This window comes from Melanaphis sacchari, unplaced genomic scaffold (assembly GCF_002803265.2).
Source record: "Melanaphis sacchari strain LSU unplaced genomic scaffold, SCAv2.0 Contig85_pilon_pilon, whole genome shotgun sequence".
Classification (NCBI taxonomy): domain Eukaryota; kingdom Metazoa; phylum Arthropoda; class Insecta; order Hemiptera; family Aphididae; genus Melanaphis; species Melanaphis sacchari.
Window position 1 is genome coordinate 1,347,707 of NW_020271605.1, and position 22,153 is coordinate 1,369,859.

Consider the following 22,153-nt stretch of genomic DNA (forward strand, 5'->3'; position numbering starts at 1 on the left):
TTTGTGACGACACTATTTAACATTTTTCTAATTTGTTTTCACAGTTATTCAAAATACCTTTCTAAGTGTCATCACGTCGCCCGATTTTTAATTTTATTTACCGTAGGGGAGGGGAGTGGCCGAGTGGGAAGGATTGTATTTTGATTGTTTCCATTTTGTGACGACACTATTATACATTTTTCCAATTTTTTTTCGCTGAGTTGTACCAAATACTCCTACAAGTGATCATTATTTTTTTGTTTTATTTATAATTTAGCAACTACTACAATTTAGCACTTGATAAGATTAAGTAAAATTAAGCACAAACTACACATGGGCGAAGCCGGGTAATTCAGCTAGTAAAAAATAAATACACAGATTTTATGTTTCCATTTAGATAAATGACACAAGTATACAATTACAACATAAACTAACCCAAAGCCTTGTGTTGGGAAGTTATCATCTATTAATTTTAAATTAAGTGAATATTCTTTGAAATATTACACAATACCATACCTAATATTTATCAGAATAATAAGAGTTACCTTTTAACATATCTGTTGATGAGAAAGGTCAAGCAGCTTAATGAATATTTTATTATCATAATAGCAGATTAGATTAAGATAAGTAGGTACCTATTTAACTTTATAACTAAGATTCAAAATAATATTTTATACTTAACTAGCCACTTGTAAAAAAAAACAACTTTTTATAAATATAAAAAGAGTATGTAAATATATTAATAATTTAATATTTTGCTTTATATTTAGATCTAATTTCTTATCAGTAAATAGACTCACTTTCAATCAATATGTAACCTATTGACTTAAATTACATCCCAGATAAGCAAAAATTGTACTTAAAAGAATCAGTTGCAAATAAGTAAATGTAAATACAATTGTATCACTAAAATTAAATATCTATTAAAATATAGTAAATGGTATTAATTAAATTTCTCCTAATAATTTTTAAGATTAGAAAAATAGTTAGTTTTGATTTAAATAATAATTTTATTAAAAAGTACCTAATCAATTATGATACATCATATTTTTAAACATTATAGTGACATAAAGACATATAGTAGGGGTACTGATACAAAGATAAATGGCATAAATATATAACTAGTTTTAAGTAGCATACTGCCGACTTTATTAGTAATTAAATTTTCTTAACAGCTCAAATAGTATAGTTAAATGAGTTACTATAACATAAGCAAGGAAAAAATTTGAATCAGTTCATGATAGACTAAAGGTATTCATATTGCTATACCTGACAATAGTTAAACTATTAACCTCAATAGATATATTACAGCTAAATAGTAAGCATTATGCTTAAAAATTAATATAGATTAATAAAATATTATAAAAATGTACAAAACTAATTTATACATTACAACAATAATTATATGTCATCCTTACCTCGTATAAGTTACGTACAATAGCTGAAACACATATTGCTCCTCGTCTGCGCAGTGCATATTGGGGTACTATTATGTCTAACGGCAATTTAGGAACCATTCTAATAAAATGCATTGGTCCTATATGAAAACAAAAGTGAAAAATGTAATAGTTTGTTTGGTTTATTTATTTATATCTATTAAATTTAATTTGATATGAGAGGCAACATGAAACAAAATCCTATTTACAACAAAACAACATACCTTGTACTATATTATTTTATTCTCTAAACATGGTTTTGATCCCATTTCGACTTTTGAAATTTTGTGATTCACTATATTCATTAAAGCAATTTACTATAGTTTTTATTCAAAATAATAAAATATATTTATTTTTCAACCAAAATTTTCGAACTTTATATGGGTTTTTGTACGTTCCAAGCAAGAAATTAAGACTTAAGAGACTGAAACCAAACAGAAAAACTGACAAAATCACCGGGAAATAAAAGGTAAAACGTAGTTAACTAATAAATAGTAATAACGTTAGTGGTTACTCGTTAGCAACAATTCTCATTACTCTACAAGTGAATAGGTATTAGGTACCAAGAACAACATTTTAAATAATATTATTATTTAGAATAATAATATTGCTATCAGGCGGCCAGTGCACGTTCTGCTGTACTGCTATCACGGGCTAAGACATCCAACTGATAGAAGTTACGCGTTCAGCGGTTTAGCCAACATGGCCCCACTGGCTATTATCAACGCGATCACAATACCGTCGTCTTATCGTGGAGTGATGTTTAAAAAAAAATCTAATGAAGTAATGAGGTTGGATTTAGCCTCTCATGTTTTTATTTATTTAATTATCTATTTTTAATTCCAACCGCTTTTAGAATGCTTTAAGTCTTAACACAATTTCGATTGTCAACAAACACGCGATGCTATGACGGTTTCAAAACATTCAAGATCCGGATAATGTTCCAGGTACACAAGTGCCTTAAATTCCTCTGGTTTTGGTAAGTGACAGCGATTATCAAATAGTTTTATTAATTTGACCGCCATGAACTAATATGCTTTTGTCGTAACAGTTTTTCGTAGAAGTTTAGTTTAACATATAAATCCAATTTAAAAATTAAACTACTATTGACAATCTAATTGTAATTTATCAAAAGTTAATTAAAAACAGTGTTTATTAATTTTAAACATTTATAATCGTTGGTTGTTTATCACTAAGCAATTTGATTTTGAAAATTATAAAAAATTTATAGGTACACATTTTATAATTATTTTTAATTTTTATTTTAAACTAGTACCTTAATATAATGCCTATATATTTTTGCGGATTCTATAAATAAAGTGCTCAAATAAGTTTTATAAAAATCTATTTTTATAAAAATTAATTAAAATGTTAAATCAGACCCCTTGGTACCTATAATTATATTTATAGTAAGTATTAATATTTCCTAACTTCATAAGTGTATATTTATTAAAATTAAGTTTTTAATTGAGAACCTTTTAGTTAATTTAATAAAAAAAAATACTTGTTAGAAATGTCTAGTCTTTGAACTAGTCATATTAAGTTATTAGAATAGTATGTTACTTATGCATAAGCTAATTTAATCCCCAAAAATTAGCCTCTAGATTTTCCTCTATAACAGACATGTTCTTCAAAGTATTTTACTGAACTACTGTCAAACTACTAACACATAATATGTACTCTTAAAAGATACATAACCTATTATTCACAAAAAAAAAAAAATGTTAATTTAATGCTTTAATAGACAATAGTCTTGCAGAATATGGAAATTTACAAAAATTAAATTTAAATATCTATAGAAATAATTTTATTAAGAAGTAATATTAAAGTTGGATTATTAATACTCAGTGTTTATGTTTATTAATAAAGTGTATATTATCATTTAATTATGAAGTTTGTATTTTCTTAATTTTTCATTAAATCTGTTACTTTTTATTAATTTATAAAGTGAAGTTTTTATTTTCTTACAATTTAATCGTTATATTAAGAAGTTAAATATTTTATACTTAAATTGAATTTAAAGTGAAGTTAAACAGTTTTTTTATTTTTTGTTTTAATTTTTATTGTTTTGCTTTTAATTGTTTCAGACACAACATACCCAATAACTAATTAGGTAAAATCTAGCTTATTAATAGCTTAGAAGTACCTAATTGAATTTAAAAATAATTTAAAAAAAAAAAAGAAATAGCTACCTATACAAAAATGATGAATATAACTAAACCAAAACCCATTAATCCAGATACTCCTTTGACATTGATTAAAGACATTCAAAATAATGTAAACAACATTACTGTTATGTGCATAGTATTAGAAGTAAATCCTGCTGTACAGCTCAAAGATAACCATGAAGTTCGAACAGTGAAAGTAGCCGATAGTTCAGCATGCATCAATTTTTCAGTCTGGGATGAACCTGGTTCATTTTTATATCCAGGTGACATTATTCGTGTTCACAGAGCTTATGCAATTTATTTTAGAAACTGTCTTACTCTGTATGTGGGTAAGAATGGAGAAATTGAAAAAATCGGTGATTTTATCATGACATTTAATGAATCTATTAATATGAGTGAAGTAAACCTAAATGCACCTCCACCACAATCATCTCCAGGAGCCAATGGAAATACAATAAGCAATGCAAGACGGACAGGTGTAGGAAAACAAAATATGAAACCAAATTCATTCAAAGGTAACAATGGAAAAAGTGGACCTAGAAGTCAAATGAGGCCAGAAAGAAAATAATTCAATAACTAATTAAACTAGTTAAACAATTGTATTTTGAGTTGGTGAAGAAATTCTGTGATATTAACTCATTTTTGATCGTATTTTAATTTTGAAGTTTTATATTAAACTGTAATTAAATATGTACATCCTTATTTTACAAAAAAAAAAAAAAAAATCTAAGTAATATATATATGTGTATTTTTCTTTAAATCCTACTGTCAATTATTTGACTAATATAATTTTATATTATATCCTTATGTTTTGAATGTTTAAAACTATGCTATTTAATATCCATATAAAAATCATGTATTTATCTAAATGCCAATTTAAAATGTAATTAAATTATTATGTTTAGTTTAGAGAAATTTTCTTAAACTAATAAGTATAAAACCACCTGTATTTAGAATGATATACAGATGTTATGTATATTAAATCCAGTATCACTACTTGTAGGATATAATCAGTTTTCTTATTCTTATCATACATAATAATATTGCATACAATTTAAATTACCTCATATTTTTTTTTACCTGTTTATTATTAAATGATTATTAGAATATTGCTTTATACTCAGGGGCGCAAAATAATATTCTCTTTTAAATGTGTCGCTACATGTATAATTGCTTGATGCAATATTTTATAAATCATTTAATACACTTAATAGATACATTTTATTAATAAATAAAATAAACGGCTAAAAACTTAAACTTTTTTAAACAAAATTATATTTTGATTTGTATTTAAAGCTAGGAAATATTCCATTTAAACATTCAATATTAACAAATGAATTGATAAAAATATCATAATCATTTAGGTACAATATAATATATCATCCTTATTCCTAATGAGATTATTTAGAACTTGTTGTGGGGACTATATATTAAGTGTGGTCATATTTGGGAACATTTAAAAGGAGCAAAACAGATAATACTGATCTAGTTTTAAATGAAATACATTAGATATTTGGTATGTTATCACATGTTAAACTTGTTTCATAAGAACGCTGCTGCACCACAATATTTAACGAGGATTCATTTTTATCGTTCTTAATTTTCAAACAATTCTGTCCATCTATAAATATCACAGAGTCATCCGCACGTATCTTAATAAACGTTACACGACGACCATGGTATTTTCTTCCATTCATTCGATGTATATGTCTTCTACTGGATATGCTGTCTCTATGTATTTCTGATAGAATCTTTGGAAAGCACGTCTAAGAAAACGAATAGAGTGTTTATATTTTTATTATTTCTGAACGAATAAAATATGTGTGAAATCCTTTACCCGATCGCTTCCGCCACTGGTCTCGACGATTCGTTTGCTTTAAATACGTGACATGCAAACCTTTGACATGTCGGATGTTTAGTAACGAACCCCATGTATCGGTTATCATCCGGGTAGAACGCACAAAACGATACGTTTTTTAAAGAGTAAAAATAATCTTGGCACGATGTACTCGAATCTCTAGTCTGCTAAATTAAAAATTAAAATAGGTATTTATAAAGGCATAATAGTTTAAATAAGTATTCAAAAATAAAATTATCGTTGTTTACCATCAGTTAAATAATAGTTTATCAGTAAAAATGATTTATAGATATGTATACAATGTTATTGTTAAATATCTATAAACAAATTCGTGGATAAAATACATACCTACGATTGTATATTATAAGTAGGAAGTACCTACACTTATGTGTAAAATATATGTTTTATATTTTAAAAGTATCACCATCAGCTATTACTAAAAAGGCATTAATTATTACATAGTTAAATATTCAAAATTAGTCCATCCAATGTTTTGCATTTGCACAGTGGCGTAAATAACCAGTGCTAAGGGCACTTTTAACCCCCCCCCCCCCCCCCCCTCTGCCAAAAAAAAATAGTGATAGGTATGTGTGTATATGATGGGTTCTAGTAGCCGATAAAGATTATACATACTTATATAATTAGGTATATTCAATATTGTAAATATAGTATTGTATACAAGCCCGGATCGATATTGGGCCCCAGAACATCATAAATTTAGTAGACCCCCTTTTAACTTTAACTTTAAAAAAATTGTATTACTACATTTTATAAACTATATATTATTATTGTATAATTTTGTTAGCACAAAAAATATATTTATTAGGCTATATAAATTAACAGTTATGTAGGTAGTAATTTATTATACACATATTATATATATAACTATTTATAAAATATACTGTATTTGTTAAAAAGAATAATAATTTAAATTTTTTTCTTAGGTTTTTCTTTTGTAAATTGTTGAATAGTTTCATTGAAATCGATCAATCGCAAAATATAATTTTCTGAGTATATCATCTATGATGTTAAATTTTTCTTAGTCTGGTTTGTTCTATATTAATTTTTATTCTTGTTAATTTGGGAAATGTTCTTTTGACCGAACAATTATTTTTATTATAAATGGGCACCTCATGCGAATAGATTAATACCTAATATCAATTATTACCACTTCTATGCTATCAATTATTAAAATAACAATTTAATGTTTATTATCATTTAATAATTTTTCATAATACACAATTAAGAACATTTTTATTTTATAATTATTAATTATCTACTGTACCCACTAAAATAATTTTTTTTTAATTTTTTTATATACATTAAAAATATATATTAATATTGGAGATAAAGATGGGCCGCCAAAATCAGTGGGCCCCGGGACCATGCCTCCCCTATCACCCCCCCCCCCCATAAATCCGGGCTTGATTGTATAGTAAACTTATAATGATTAAGTAATGATAATCATGATGGATAAGTGTCGGCTGGTGAGTTTCAAAATTTGCCCCCTGTGAAAAAAATTATATGTATATTTGTGCCTCTACTTATATGTACTTAAGTATTTGCATATAAATAATATACTAAACAATGCAGCACTTACCGTTGTAGAAGATTTAGCACGATCGACCATTCGAAGTCCTTGGTCCGATACCTCAAGTATGCACGATTGTGGTTTGCAATTGGGCCTTTCGGTTATCTTACGTATGGCTTGACATAATACGGAATTGCCTTTATGCCACATTGTCTCCACCGAACCCATGTACCCCAAAAGAAACCGTTCTCGTTTCACCTTGGGTGTCGCAGAATCGAAATCCGTATATTCGACGTCTACTGCGTACGCAGACGGGAACGCTCCTTGAGCACCAGTCCGCAAATTAACTCCTGAAAACCCGTCAACGTGTATAAACAATAGTATTATGATATTGTAGTGACATTAACATTGGCGTTAGCAAACAGTAATGTAAATACCTTCGCACCAACAGTCTTCAGCTTCTTTTTGCACGTAAATCGGATCACCAATATCCACTTCCATTTCGTCACGGTGCCTAGGAACGAACTTATACAGTCCTCTATGTGTGGCCTCTAATAGCTCTAATTGAGATAGTGGAAGACCTGATGAACATGAAGACGCTGGAGTCGGAGTGTCTGCGCATAAATAATTTTCAAAATAAAATTTCATTCCGATGAGTCGCGAGCGTAGTAACATGTTACATGACATATAGGTACATGTTTTACATGTTAATGATAGTGGGTACATTACCAATTTGTTGTGGTGAACTAGATTTGGCTCTCTCGGGTGAATGAACTAATGATATACCCGAGTCTGGAGATCGACATTCGAAATCTCGCACTCCCGATACGAATGATTTCCTTCTGTCTGATGAAAATACTTCTCCTAATTCATCAGCCAAGCTTAACACCGAACCACCTTAGTGTTGATGTTAACAAATTTTTTACGTTAGCTAATTGATAATTTAATCTAATAATCCAATGCCCCTTCAATTGAAATCAATATTTTTTATTGTTCGTAATTAATATAATTAATTAAAAACTTATTTTTATCGTACTCTAAAAATTATAACCATTAATAATCTTTTTATAATATTACTAAAAATTGAGAACTTTGAACTTTTTTGAGTATTAACGAGTAACGACTTATTGCTTTCTTTAAATAAGACATTTGGTTTGCTATTAGAAATAAAGATAAATCTTACTTCTATTTTTTGGTAATTCGGGTAATTTTCTTCTTTTTTTTTCATGTCTTAAACGTACAATTTGACTGTAACAGGTAGATATTTTTATTGTTAATACCTTATTTATATTTATTCCTAGTGGTATATTATATTCTTTAAATAATGTCTTACTTGTTCTTTAGCTCATTTTGATCGTCGTCTGAGATAGAAAACACATTAAAAGCATTGTTGTCAACATTTTTATTGATTTTACTTTCAGTCGTTGACTCTTCGTCTGATAATACATCGTGGACTAGACTAAAATAGACAAATATTATTAGTGGTATAATAGACCATACAACATTTAAACTAAAATAATTTTAAATAAGTTGATACCTATACACACATACACAAATTGAGAGAGGGGCTAATCTCCCTAAAGGATATGTATTAAAATATATTTATGTCTAAGAATTTATATTTAATTTGTTAGATAACATGTATTAATGTATTACTATTTTTTTTCAATATTTACATATACATTTTGGATAAGTAAATTATTATTATTAAAGAGCTGTGGAATTGTAGAAAAATTTATTATTTTCATATAATTTTAAATTAATAATATCTTTAATTTAAAAAAATTTACACTAAATAGATTTTTTATATTTCCTAAATTAAAAAAGTAGTTTTTTGAATCCCGGGACTCATATCTATAAATGGATGGTTACTAGGATAATGGTATGGAGTAATGAATAATTTAGATATTCATAAATGTAAATTGGAAAAAAGGAAGCTCATTTCTATAAGCTACTCTTTAATTTTCTGGGTTGGTAATTGGGTTAACAGAATTTTAACGGAATTCATCAAGTAAAATATCTCGCGCTGCTATTACTCCTATATGCACCAACTATTGACAATTAATTTGATTGTTAGACAATAGACATTAAAATTAAAACGAAATCACATCCGCATAATATATGTGTTATCACCGTCTTATAAACGTTCAATATAGCAATTTTAATTCAGCAAAACCATGTGTTGTGTAGTACAGCTTTTAATTTTAATATTATAGTGAGATAAAATATTGATTATTAATAATACTAAATGCATCTATGTTGTGCATTTATAGACGAAGATAACACATTCAAATATTGCATTATTTTTAGCACATTTTTTTTTAAATAAGAATATTTGATTCAATAACATTTATTTATATTAATATAGTTTTTAGATAAAATTTTCGTTTATTTTATACAATCTATTTTTATAAAATCAAAACCTTGAATGTTAAATAATATATTAAATATATTTAATACTGTGTGTTATGTCAAGCCACATAAGAAGTGTAGGTATACATTTCAATATTTAATCAATTAAATAATACTTTATATGTGGGCTGTTGATACATAGATATTATCAAACCGTTGTACTGATTTAATTTATATCTCACTTATAAAATGATAATTTTTTATACGAAAATAAAGACTTTATTATTACATTTCAAGACTTTTAAAATCAAGCAAATTTAATTACTGCTTGTCATGAGAATATTTATCGTATGTAATAATTTATTAGGTAGGTGCCTACTCAAGTTCATACATACACGTCCTTGTAGCAAACAACAGTAAGCTGTCATTAATAGTAATAACTTCCTCATCAATTTATTGCATCTAAGTTGTTGTTTACGTTTATTATTATGTTTAAAAATAATAAATATTAATAAGTAAATCTATTGGAGAATAAGATTTTCTATTCCCTTGACCTTCAAAAAATATATTTTGATTAACATGCATACCTACCTCGATTATTATACTTTATTTGATAGGTAGTTGGTTGTCAGGTACCAAGTTAATATAATTGAATACTTATCGAAGATGACATTTTTTATGATAGTCTGATAAATATGTTATTACACGTTGCAACTTGCATTACCAATATACCGACTAATAGTTTTTATCAATTGTACATAATTATTAAGCACACAAGCCTAATTGCTTACGAAACAAAAATGTTTTAATTAAACATTTAGGCACGACAAAGAATGAGGAAGTGAATTGCTTTACTTAAAGAGTAAGTGTAGAATAGTAATTAAAATACAGTTGTTGAACTAATGTATATCTTATTAATTTTAAAAACAGTATATAAAATATCACGTTTTAAAAAAGGACCAATTATGTGTTTTTAAGAATATATTACCCAATCGTTACATGGGCGCGTTAAAGGAGGAGGGGCAAAAGGAGCATTTGCCCTGGACGGAAGTATTTTATGGGTGGTAAATTTTTTGTATATTTATTTTTTATGTAACTTACTATTTATTAGTTACTGAAATATAAATATTTCATCTTCGATCTTCCAGTGCTATTAAAAAAAGAATCATTGTTCCAAATAGATGATTACTAATTAGTATAAAAAGAAAATGTTTACGTAGTTATAATATTTGTATGAAATGGAAATGACTAACTAAAATACCAAGCATAACAAGGACAATTTTTTTTAAGTTGTTCATATTTTCATAAGAATATTCACAAAATATACCAATGGCGCAAAATAATTTTGCCCCCCCCCCCCATATATTAACCTTTAATGCATTCCTGACTCGTATGTAGTGTGAAAACAAGGTTTGCGCAAATGATTACTGCTGAAACTATGATAATACTAAAATTATCGAATTTCATTGACAAATCGAGAAGAATATCAAACAATACTATACTTAAATGTAGTAATATTTTTTATTATATTAAATCATTTTTTTTATGTGTGAATTTTAAGTTAAAAAAATTTTTGATTTACAACAATTCTATGGAACTGGTTTTGATTCATGCAAAAAAAAATAACGCCTAAAATGTACACGAGGGCTGTATTTAGTTAGAAAAGCACACTATATATGCTGACCATCTATTCCATTTGTATTCGTAGCATTCTTTACTACATAACTTGTGTATGTTTTTTTTAGTGCAGGTATTAAATCTAAATAAATAAAAATATGTGTCACTGCATTTGTTTAAAATGTGTAAATGTGTAAATATGCAAAGATATATATTAAATATTTAGGCCTTCATAAACAAATGTGGGTTAATTAATAAAAACAATTAACTCAAGTTAAACAGAAGATCATTAAGTTAGTAGGTAATAGTTAATAGATAATACATTTATCTCATTATATTTAAATTTGATTTTAAAAAGTTAATCTACTTTTTAATTATTACATTGATTAGATACAGAAAATATTGTATTTTTGTGTCTTTAATTTTAACTATATTTAATATTATCTTATCATAAAAAAGAACAGAAAGTCATTAGACAATTTGTATTTAAAACTGTGTATTGCAAGCTTTAATTTAATATAACTATTGAAACTAAAAATTTTAATTTTATATGTATTGATTATTTTTTAAAAAAAAAAACTAAAAAACAAAATTATTTCAACAGTAAATTTAACAATTAACTAATTGAGTTCTTAACTTAGTTATAAAATTAATTAACTATTTATTTTAAAACAGAATAATCTTTTTAAATTTAATTTAAAATATTTAACTAGCTAATGCCATTTGTGTTTATAAAAAAGAAAGGACCGAATTTGAAATGTTTACATTTTACAAACACTCATTTTTTCAAAGTTAAATTAAGTTATGTGTATATATATATATATATTATATTAATTTGAGATAATTTAAAATTACATAAATGACTTTTTTTAAAAAAATTAAATTTTTTTAAAAACAAAAACACTTAAACTTTTAATTTTATATTATATAGCACAATAATTTTTTGATAATTTCTATAAAACATAAAAATAATAGATTAAAAATAATTTATTAATAATAATATAATATTTATAACTGTTGTAAGTATTTAAAGTTTTGACGAGTAAATAGTAAACGGTAGACAAAAAACTTCTGGTGTGTAGATAATAGATATATTTCTGCAGCTCACCTCATCTAGGTATACTGTATTAGATATATTTATTTCAAATTATTATAACTTATTATAACTACTCTTAAAAAAACTATTCTATTTTGAAAAATTAAATTAAAAATGTTTAATGTTACCTATTTAAAAAAGTAAGAAAAAACTTAATTTTTTTTTTATATTGTTTTGTAAGAACTTCAAACTATGTGATAGAAATATCATTAATTCTTATCGAAAAAAATAGTATTTACCTTTAAAAAGTTCTTTGTATATAGGTACAACCTAGAATCTAGGCCCTAGACAATAATAAGCATTGTTGCAAGATCGTGATGTAAATTTTGAATGGACATAATAGATTACAAATATTGAGTCAAATATACATAAATACAATAATAATTAATAAGAATTGTCTTTTGTCTATGTCATACTATCATGTAGCATTAAATAATTTATTTACATATATACGTCCACTAACAATGTCCGCATAATATACGGTCTTATAATGACCCAGGGCCCATATTTATCTACAAAGGAATAATATAGTCCAAAACGTAATTATTTAATTTTTTACTTGTAATTACGTCATCTATCTCAGTAATGAAGTGCATACATGTTTTATTCTAACTGTGTCAATAATATTCTATTCATTTATTGAGCATTTTACCATATTCCCAATATTAAAAAAAAAAAAAAAACTTATTTACAAAATTAAAAAAACGTATTCAATCTACAAAATGCAAGAATTAAATAGGTAACGTTATAGTTGAAAGAAAAAGTAGAGAAACATGCTATTGGACTAACCCCTGTACACAAAATATATATATACGTTCCCACAAAAAAAAAATTAGTTAATTGATGTATACTTTAATATTGTGCGGTTATCCACTTTTTTGACTTACAATTACTGATTTTTATGAAATTTGTGTACAGAAGCCAAAACTATTGCATTTATAATCTGTGAGACTGTAACACGATGTATAATTAGGACATGGCCCATTTCCACCAAAAAACCGGTTCCCTGATTTACGCATAGCCCTTTTTCCACAAAAAACGAAAAAAGATATAATTCCCGTTTTCGCCAAAAAAAACTTTAAAAACCAATGGTTTTAATTTTTAAGCAATATATGTTATGGTATGCATAAAATATCGAAATATGTGTTATGTGATTGTATAATATTTAAAAACTCTAATTTAACTATGCCTATATTCGAATAATTAATTATTATTAATTACTTGTATTATAATTTATAATGATAAGAATATTTTCATACGATAAAAATATGAAACATTTGTGCATGATTCCCAAATAATAATTGGAGGAAACGGATAATATTATTTTGGCGAAAATAGGAAACTCCCGTATAATTTATTCATATATGTATCTTCTTATCATATATGTTTGTATTAACGTATTAGGGTCATATTACATAATAAAAATGTACTTGTAAAAAGCGTACTAAGTCATTTCTAAAATGGTTTATCATACATCCATTCATATTAGTTAATTCAAACACAAAAAAATCACATAAACTATAATGGTTTTAAGTCATATGTTACTTGCTGCAACGTTATACACGCATATGGTCGCTATTTCATACAGAAATCCTATTGAAAACAAACTTTCAGTTTTAGCCATATTTTTTAATTTGACATACTAATTTTCTAATTTTTTTTTTCATAAAATCTTATCCAGACTATAACGAACATTTAAAAAAAAATTGCCCAATCGGTTCATTTGTTTTCAAGTTATGCGTTTATCAACAAACACCATTTAGTATATATATAAAGCAATTTATAAATAAATGAAGTTTAAATACTAGAAAAACTTTGTATCCAAAAACTTATAAAAGATTTCTTTGTAATTTGTCGAATTGAATTATTGTTCTGACACACAAATTTAAGTTTTTTTTTCTAATGTATACCTATTTTAAAACATGACTAATTCTTTTAATACCTAATCAACTTTATGAACATGGCCGTACCCAGAACAAATTTTCGGTGGTGAGGGGGTATACAAATCTTAGTAAGTGGTGTATAAAATAACAAACAATTTAAAAATGTTTTGAAGCAATTAAACAAATATATTTTAAGCACCCATACATAAATTAATAAGGTTTGTTAATAAATACATAAATATGCATAATACATAATATAAAATAATATTTAATTTTACCGTCAAATTCTAAATTTCTATTTTTTTTCTTTAGAAGAACGGTTGATTATTTCCTTAGGATCGACATGAACATGCGAATATTTCTATGTACACTAAGTAATGCTAAACCTGTTATTTTTTCTTCAGCGCCTCAACGGTAGTGTTTCGCAAATAGTTCTTCACTCTTCTTAGAGAAGAAAATGTATTCTTGCAGGACGAGTAAAGTAATCAAAACTTTTAATAAAAATAAAATGTCGGCTATTTCAATATTACAGTTAGAATTTGCTTCAAGTACTTCGGTAGACCGTTCTAGTATGGATTTATCTGACCACTTTGTTTTCAAAAAATTTGATTCGGTTAGATATCACTAGTGATTAGTGAATCTAAATCCAAAAAATCTGAACACAAATTAAAATTACTTATGTTTATCGATAAATTTATACATCTATTTGGTTGTACGTTATAAATACAAAGATGATATAATTTGTTTATGATTAGTAAAACTTTCTTTTAATTAAATTATAAAATGATAAATTACTATGGCCATTAGTACCAATCAGTGACTACATCCAAACACCACTCCATACCATGCTCTTATGGCCCTATATTACAAATGTTTGAGCTACAATACTATATTAATAATAAAAAACGGATGTTAAATTTTTAAGTTAGTGTAATGTGAGAAAATTTCAGAGGAAGATTTATAATCCCCTAACTCTTTCTTTCACATCATAGGTACGGCCTATGAATATACTTATGAATTATCTTAAATTTTAATTATATCTTGATAACGGATTTAATGTATACAGCAATAATAAGTGGTAAATTAAAATTCAAAAACTTAAAAAATACATTACTACCTATTATGAGCACTTTTTATCTACATTTCGGATTTAGCTATGATGAATTTTAAGGTAATCTATACTTAAACCATTGTTTATGAAGATGAGTAATTATTGTACAAATCATGATTGTAGGTAGTTAAAAAAAAATTAATAATTATTAATTTATTTTTTATACTCATTAATACTTTTTCCATACTCTATAACAATGTAAGTACTTATTTCATATTTTTCTGTAATCCATTAATACATGAATAAATGATTAAAAATACATAGATATAGTACAGTAATATTTACAGTATTATTTATACAGTATAGTATTATTTATAGATATAGTACATTTAAGATTTATTATTTATAAATTATAAAAACCTACTTTATGTCTTTATAACGCATTTAATGTAACTATATTTTCAATAAAGATAATGTTTTATCTAAAATAAAATATAAATACTTTTCAAATATCATTATTATAAATAAAAATGGTTTACGAAATGATAAGCAATGTTATTGGACATGATTTTACCCTATCCTAAATATTAGAGGAGGAACTTTAATGTTCTATAGCATGAAGAATATTTGAGGCTTGATCCTATACCCCAAAAAATGTACAAATGCAAACATTTTTATTTGAAACACTTAATACTTTTTTAGTAATTTATTAAAGTCCAAAATAAATCTTTAATTTAATTTACTGTTAGTACATTTATGTCTGCGTGGTTTTATAATATACCTGCATGGATAGTTCTAAAATATAAGTTTTAGGTACCTAAAATATTATTCAATAATAAGTTATTAAAATTGAATTAATATAAGCAACTCGAAACTATGTATGTCTTGAAACTAAAAAAAATATTGATACATATAAACTATATACTAAGAAAACATACTTAAAAATATAAAGGACTAAGCCTTCATAAGCTCCCGCTTCGAATCTCTACATATAAGTAGTACTAGAAACGTTGCAACCGTATCAGGCCACACGCCTTCTGCTGCCCTAATTTTCTACTAGATTTTTTTTTCTTATTGTCAAAAACAAAAACGTATACATTGACATGGAAATTAAGTATAAGTAGGTTTAAAAGAAAATTGTAACTATGGCAGTATTATCTAAAAATTAAATGACGCTTTAAAATATTTTTTTCAACTTAATAAATGCACGTCAATTATTTACAAAAAAAATTCAAATATATACGGTTACTTATTAATTTTGATAAATTAATGACATTTTTGATTTTAAAAAACGGAATAAGGATAACTAATAATTAGTTAAAAATTATTTTTGTAATAGAAATTTGAAGTTGTGTTTACAATACTTAGTTTAATATTAGAGACTTAGTACTTTTAAGTCATTCATGTTCCACTTATGGGTCACCGCACTGACTACAAACAAGGGTATCTTACTCCATAAATAAAATCCTATCAAAATACATACCACGTCCCATGCTTGGTGCTGATAACTATTAATGATGGTCAATTTTATCATTAGAAAACCGTCCTATTAACGTAGATTAATATAATTTATTGAATAATGGATATCTCTCAAAATTAAATATTATATCATAAAAAGTAAAATGCTTTTACGATATTACGTATTATATTTATATTTATTTAAAATACTTACACATTATTTACAATACATAAGTGTTTAACTAGACTACGGTTGTAGGGTGTAGACTATTTAACCATCTTTATATTAAAGATTTGTTCAGAAAAGATATTTATGTTTTATAAATCTATATTTGAGCAGGCTGGTAGGCATAGCGATACATAACCTCTTCACCCCCTATCTATCCCGAGTATGCAACTGAACTCCACGAGTATATGGCGAAATATTAGATATATCTAAAAATATAATAATATGCTAGATCATGCATCTGTGGAATTCGTACAGGTAATACATATGTACCCTAAATATTAGTATAACTACAAAACAAACAATTCTATCAATATAATTATGTAGGTGCCTTTTAAAAAAAAAAAAAATAGTGATGTTCTCACTTACGTATAAGTCTGTGCAGACGCCCGCAGATGTTGGGGTAGCGATTCGAATATTTGCCTGAATTCTTCGAACTCAGAATCAGCCATTGCTTTTGCGTACAATATACATGCGTGTGTATTACACAAAGATCGCAGTCGGTTTCTGTGTCTTCGTTGGATTATTGTTTTATAATAATGCATACATAATATTATTATCTCATCGCGGGCATCAGAAAAATTACGATTTCTCTACGGGCGCGCACACGCACACATATTGACACACACACGAACGACCGCCCCGCAACTTGTACGGTATTGATTATTGTCGTTTCCACCCCGTGCCTTTTAATATTGCATTACTATCGCGCGCACTCCGTATAGACTTTTCAGTTATCCGTTCATAATTAACACGAAGTTTTCAACATTTATATTATATGCAATGAATTTTTGCGGTAACGTTTTATTTTCCCAGTAATTATTATTATATCAATGTAATATTTACAAAAACAATAATATTATAGATTTATGCATGTTTTCGCGCGGTATTTTTTTTCTCCGCTGTTTGAGAACCAATTCCGTAGTGACGCGCACTTTGAGTACTGATGACAACAACGGCACTGCTTGCTGTTATCACTCACGTCCCGCGTGATTCACCCAATCCGTGATAATGTGACCGTAATAATTTACCGCAACTGTCAGTGGGTTGACGACGTTACGGCTAAAACGTTAATTCAGCAGTTTCGTTGACGGATTTTAGTTACGATCTCATAAGCGATGTCCAAGAAATGTTACATTTTAGACAACGGTGCATACACTGCTAAAGTCGGTCACACAGACGACGATGCACCCAAGTAAGTCACCGCGAGCATCAGATTATGTGAACGCTCATGTCAATATTGTTAAACATAAGTAAGGTACCCATATAATTAACATTATTGTTTTCAGGATCATACCCAATTACATTATGAAGGCCAAGAGCGAGCGGCGGAGGACATTCATCGGTGATCAACTTTCTGAGTGCCGAGACAAATCAGGATTATATTTTATGTTGGGCTTTCAAAAGGTAAAACGTTAATAGCACTCTATGTTTTCGTTGAATGTTTACTCACTATACTAATAATGTATTTGAGTTTAATACATCATGCGTTTGATAGTAATTTAAGCTATTACATTTCTAGGGTTACTTGTTAAACTGGGATATTCAGAAAACAGTATGGGATTATATATTTAGTAAAGATTGTTGCAAAGCCAACTTTTGTGAAATGCCACTTATTGTGACTGAACCATACTTCAATTTTAGTTCTATTCAAGAAGGAATGACAGAAATGTTCTTTGAAGAATATGAGTTTCAAGCTTTATTAAGAACTAATGGTAATTAAATGCCTTTATTCCACTTTTTAACATATAAGTAAATTAACATGGTTTTTTTAGCCGGAAATCTATCTTGTTACAATTATCACTACAACAAGCCAAATGTAAAGTGTTGCTTAGTTGTTGAATCTGGCTATAGTTTTACACATATTGTTCCTTACATTTTAAAAAAGAAATTCAAGCCTGGAATATTACGTGTCAATGTTGGTGGCAAAATTCTAACTAATCATTTGAAAGAAGTGATATCATACCGACAATTACATGTTATGGAAGAAACATACGTGATGAATCAGTGCAAAGAAGACTTGTGTTTTATGTCTACAGATTTTGATCGAGATCATAAAATTGCAAAAATGAAATGGCCTAAAAATACTATTGTCAGAGATTATATTTTACCAGATTATACAACTGTGAATAGAGGACTTATAAGAACATTAGACGAAACTTCTGTGAGCAGAACTATAGATAAAGATCAGGTAATTAAAAATTATAATGTAGTTTTTACAAGTAAATATTTGGTTTATAATTATTTGTTATCATTTATAACATTAGCAAGTTTTACGAATGAACAATGAACGTTTTACAATACCAGAAATCTTATTACATCCAAATGATATTGGAATACCACAAATGGGCATATCAGAAGCAATTGTTCTTAGTATTAACTTGTGTCCAGAAGAGACTAGATCTCATCTATACAACAACATCATTGTTACTGGTGGTAATGGTTGTTTTCCTGGTTTTCAAGAACGTCTTACTAAAGAAGTGCGAGCTCTTGCTCCTGATGAATTTGATGTTTCAGTGACTGTTCCTGAAAAGTATATTAAGTTATAAATTTTATTAAAAGTAAAATGTATAAATTTCCTTTTAAATTTACAGTCCCATTACATATGCTTGGCATGGAGGAAATTTACTTAGTAAAGATCCAGAATTTTTTTCGCTTGTGGTGACTAAAGAAGAATATGATGAAGAAGGATTTTCTGCATGCCATCGATTTGATGTTTAAAGACAAAAGACTGAAAATAGAAAACATTAATTATTATTTATTAGTTATTACTTATAATTTATAAATATTATGAATTTAGTTTAGTTTTCTATGAAATAAAATATACGAAAATACTAATAAAATTATAAAATATTATAATTTATAATTTCAAAATAAAACTTCTTAGACAGTGAATCACTTTGTGACTAGGTTATGTACTATTTTCATAGTTAGAACTTATTAAAATCTGTTATCTATTACTCAAACATTTTTTTATGATTTTTGATATTTATTTAATATTTCTTCTAATTGTGTTTATAAAAATAATTTATGAAATAAACTGTGATTATTATAATATTATCACTATCCTATATTTTGAATATTTATTAAATATGTAATTATGTGTATTGTGTTTTGTGTATTGCATAAAATAAAAATATTTTTGTATAAATATTGAATTTTTTTCTTCTTTTGATTAATTATGTATATGTGTTAAATGTATACCATTCTAGTCTATGAAGTATAATTTCAATTTTTTTTTCAACTTTGCAAATAATATAATTTATCATATCACAAAAATAAAATTTTAATTGAAACTATTTTATAAAAAATCTTAAAATATCATCAGGGTTGAGACTTTTACATTTGCATATTTCTTATGAGATGCTTAAGAAATAGCAAAGTGAACTAGATATGTGTTTTATGATACAGAGAACTCAAAATAAAAATTGTATTATGTATATTTTGCAATTTTAGTGCTATTGCTGAACTAATTGAGACGTTTTGCATTTTTACCTGTTTTTGAATCAAAATTGGTCATATTCTATGAAATAATATTTCAATAAACATGTCTTTAGATTATTGTCAATCAAATTGTCATATTAAATAAATATTACTTATACAAGGATTTTTATAAAGAAAATATTTTTTCATTAACTATGTATTTAATTTAATCATTGTATAATATTTCTATTCATTAAATCTTTTCAAACAGCAGTTACTTATCTATATCATTTATTAATTTTAATTTATTGCTAATAAATAATAATTATACCTAGGAAATCACTTTTTTCAAATTTTAAAAATTACAAAAATACATTGAAAAATTGAACTTTTAAGCCATTTATTTTTATTTTACCATAATTTGAATTAAAAATATTATGCTAAATATTTTTCATACAATAAAAATTTGTTACAGACTCATTAAAATGGAACCAAAGCGATCTAGACTTCCAGTGACTTGGACTTTGAGACCAGTATTGCCAGATAATGTAACGACTGACAGTATTATCACAGTAAATGTGTTTGTTGACTCTATTATTAATCGAACCTCCACTAGCAAAATCGTCAAAAGCCTTGGACAATTGTCTGTTATAAATTCTTTGACTCATCTAAAACGCGTTAATAATCAAATGATCATATTAATGTTAGCCAACGATTTAAATCCAGATCAGTGTGTGGCAGAGTTGAAAAACAAAGGATTTGATTTTGATGGCCTATCAGGCCGACCTAAGATTGTACCAGTCCCGGCGTACATGCCTAAAACCTGTAGCCAGAACCTACAAGCTCGTAAGTTGTGGCCATGCAATTTTCATCCAGACAAACGACTGGAGTCAATATTGAGTGGTGAATACTTTAATCAACTTCAACTTGTCACTATTGACCGATACATGAAGACGGCGTTGTCATGTGCAGTTGGTGGAGTAGGTGCGGTTGTAGTCGATCCCTCGAATGATCTAATTGTTGCGCAAAGTGGTGATTTCCGTGTCGAACACCCTGTAAAGCACGCCATCATGTGTGTGGTGGATAAAGTGGCCAACGTTCAAGGAGGCGGTGCATGGAACTCTTCGTCTACTTTGGCTAAAACATCTAGTGTCTCTACTACTGATGACAAGACTGGGCCATATTTATGCACAGGATACGATGTATATGTAACCAAAGAACCATGTGTGATGTGTGCGATGGCATTGGTGCATAGCAGAATTAAAAGGGTATTTTATGGTTGTGCGAATGACAATGGGTCTGGAGGCTTAGGTGGATCGGTCAATATACATCTCCTCAAAGGAATAAACCATCGATTTGAAGTTTTTGCCGGTGTCTTAGAAGAAGAATGCAAAACTGCAGCATTGGAATTGCATACAAAAAGTGTTGCTCAGAACACGAAACACACTGAATAATGAATTGTGAAATCTGCCTATACAAATTAAATCGACGCAAATATTTGTCTAAAATATTATTACATTTTTATAATTTTTATATATTTTACCAATGTATTTCTTTTGTATCCAATATTCAGTTTAATGGTAAATTAAAACCTACAAAACTATATGTATATTATAATATCCATTATCTTCGTTATCTGGCTACGTCGTACCCACAAGGAGTTAAAATATTTATTTGTTATTAAAATTTTAAAGAAAATAGATTGGCACATATCACATAATTATTATATATATCATAGGTGACCAACTTGCGGCTCGCGAGCCATATGTGGCTCTCGTCATTATCAGATGCGGCTAGAGTCTTATTTATACAATGAAAATGTACTTATTATTATTATAAATTTTAATTTTTAGGTATTAACATATAAAAAATATATTAAATGATTAAAAAATATTAACATTTTGGCTCTTGGTATCATTTTATTTAACTATGTGGCTCGCGAACCTATTCATGTTGGCCACTCCTGATATATATATATTTAATGATAACATCATTAAATATGTAATCGTAATAAATAAACATTTACTATACGTTTTAGCAATACGGACATGTGGAAAAATCGTTTTTCACATGGT

At 27.0% G+C, this 22,153-nt stretch overlaps 5 protein-coding genes across 6 annotated transcripts in view; 3 read left to right on the forward strand and 2 right to left on the reverse strand.

The window, feature by feature from the left end:
- The window catches only part of LOC112602328 (high affinity cAMP-specific 3',5'-cyclic phosphodiesterase 7A-like), a 114,852-nt gene extending 112,808 nt beyond the window's left edge, over positions 1–2,044 (reverse strand). Inside the window, exons 1-2 of the mRNA XM_025350352.1 lie at positions 1,640–2,044; positions 1,398–1,516 (exon numbers count right to left, since the gene is read on the reverse strand). Of these exons, the coding sequence (XP_025206137.1) occupies positions 1,398–1,511 (114 nt within the window). The 5' untranslated portion in view covers positions 1,512–1,516; positions 1,640–2,044. The remainder of the gene's footprint in view (positions 1–1,397; positions 1,517–1,639) is intronic.
- Positions 2,045–2,129: 85 nt separating this feature from the next.
- On the forward strand, positions 2,130–21,697 carry LOC112602332 (probable inactive tRNA-specific adenosine deaminase-like protein 3). The gene is made up of 2 exons (XM_025350359.1): positions 2,130–2,394; positions 20,554–21,697. Exon 2 carries the CDS (start codon positions 20,564–20,566, stop codon positions 21,530–21,532), a length of 969 nt encoding a protein of 322 aa, XP_025206144.1. The 5' UTR covers positions 2,130–2,394; positions 20,554–20,563; the 3' UTR covers positions 21,533–21,697.
- On the forward strand, positions 3,618–4,151 carry LOC112602214 (SOSS complex subunit B homolog). The gene has a single exon (XM_025350165.1). It carries the CDS (start codon positions 3,618–3,620, stop codon positions 4,149–4,151), a length of 534 nt encoding a protein of 177 aa, XP_025205950.1.
- LOC112602329 (JNK-interacting protein 1) lies at positions 4,891–17,409 on the reverse strand. 2 transcript variants are annotated; one of them, XM_025350357.1, is made up of 8 exons: positions 17,025–17,409; positions 8,306–8,431; positions 8,156–8,220; positions 7,702–7,869; positions 7,410–7,586; positions 7,042–7,322; positions 5,421–5,605; positions 4,891–5,349 (listed from the first exon to the last, which is right to left on the reverse strand). In XM_025350357.1, the coding sequence occupies exons 1-8, from the start codon at positions 17,198–17,200 to the stop codon at positions 5,277–5,279; spliced, it is 1,251 nt and encodes a 416-aa protein (XP_025206142.1). In that variant the 5' UTR covers positions 17,201–17,409; the 3' UTR covers positions 4,891–5,276. The 2 variants fall into 2 exon arrangements, with proteins under 2 accessions (XP_025206142.1, XP_025206141.1); XM_025350356.1 differs by having other exon boundaries at positions 5,421–5,608.
- Positions 17,675–19,472, forward strand: LOC112602331 (actin-related protein 6). Its single transcript, XM_025350358.1, has 6 exons — positions 17,675–17,850; positions 17,945–18,062; positions 18,178–18,370; positions 18,431–18,846; positions 18,923–19,188; positions 19,250–19,472. The coding sequence occupies exons 1-6, from the start codon at positions 17,774–17,776 to the stop codon at positions 19,374–19,376; spliced, it is 1,197 nt and encodes a 398-aa protein (XP_025206143.1). The 5' UTR covers positions 17,675–17,773; the 3' UTR covers positions 19,377–19,472.
- Positions 21,698–22,153: the final 456 nt, after the last annotated feature.

Coding starts and splice junctions, on each gene's coding strand:
- LOC112602214 (XM_025350165.1), top strand. CDS start 3,618: ATGATGAATATAACTAAACCAAAACCCATTAATCCAGATACTCCTTTG.
- LOC112602329 (XM_025350356.1), bottom strand. CDS start 17,200: ATGCATTATTATAAAACAATAATCCAACGAAGACACAGAAACCGACTG. Junction 7,870..8,155: donor CGAATTACCAAAAAATAGAA/GTAAGATTTATC, acceptor ATCAACACTAAG/GTGGTTCGGTGTTAAGCTTG. Junction 5,350..5,420: donor CCAGTGGCGGAAGCGATCGG/GTAAAGGATTTC, acceptor TCGTTTTCTTAG/ACGTGCTTTCCAAAGATTCT.
- LOC112602331 (XM_025350358.1), top strand. CDS start 17,774: ATGTCCAAGAAATGTTACATTTTAGACAACGGTGCATACACTGCTAAA. Junction 18,063..18,177: donor TTATGTTGGGCTTTCAAAAG/GTAAAACGTTAA, acceptor TTACATTTCTAG/GGTTACTTGTTAAACTGGGA. Junction 19,189..19,249: donor TCAGTGACTGTTCCTGAAAA/GTATATTAAGTT, acceptor TTAAATTTACAG/TCCCATTACATATGCTTGGC.
- LOC112602332 (XM_025350359.1), top strand. CDS start 20,564: ATGGAACCAAAGCGATCTAGACTTCCAGTGACTTGGACTTTGAGACCA.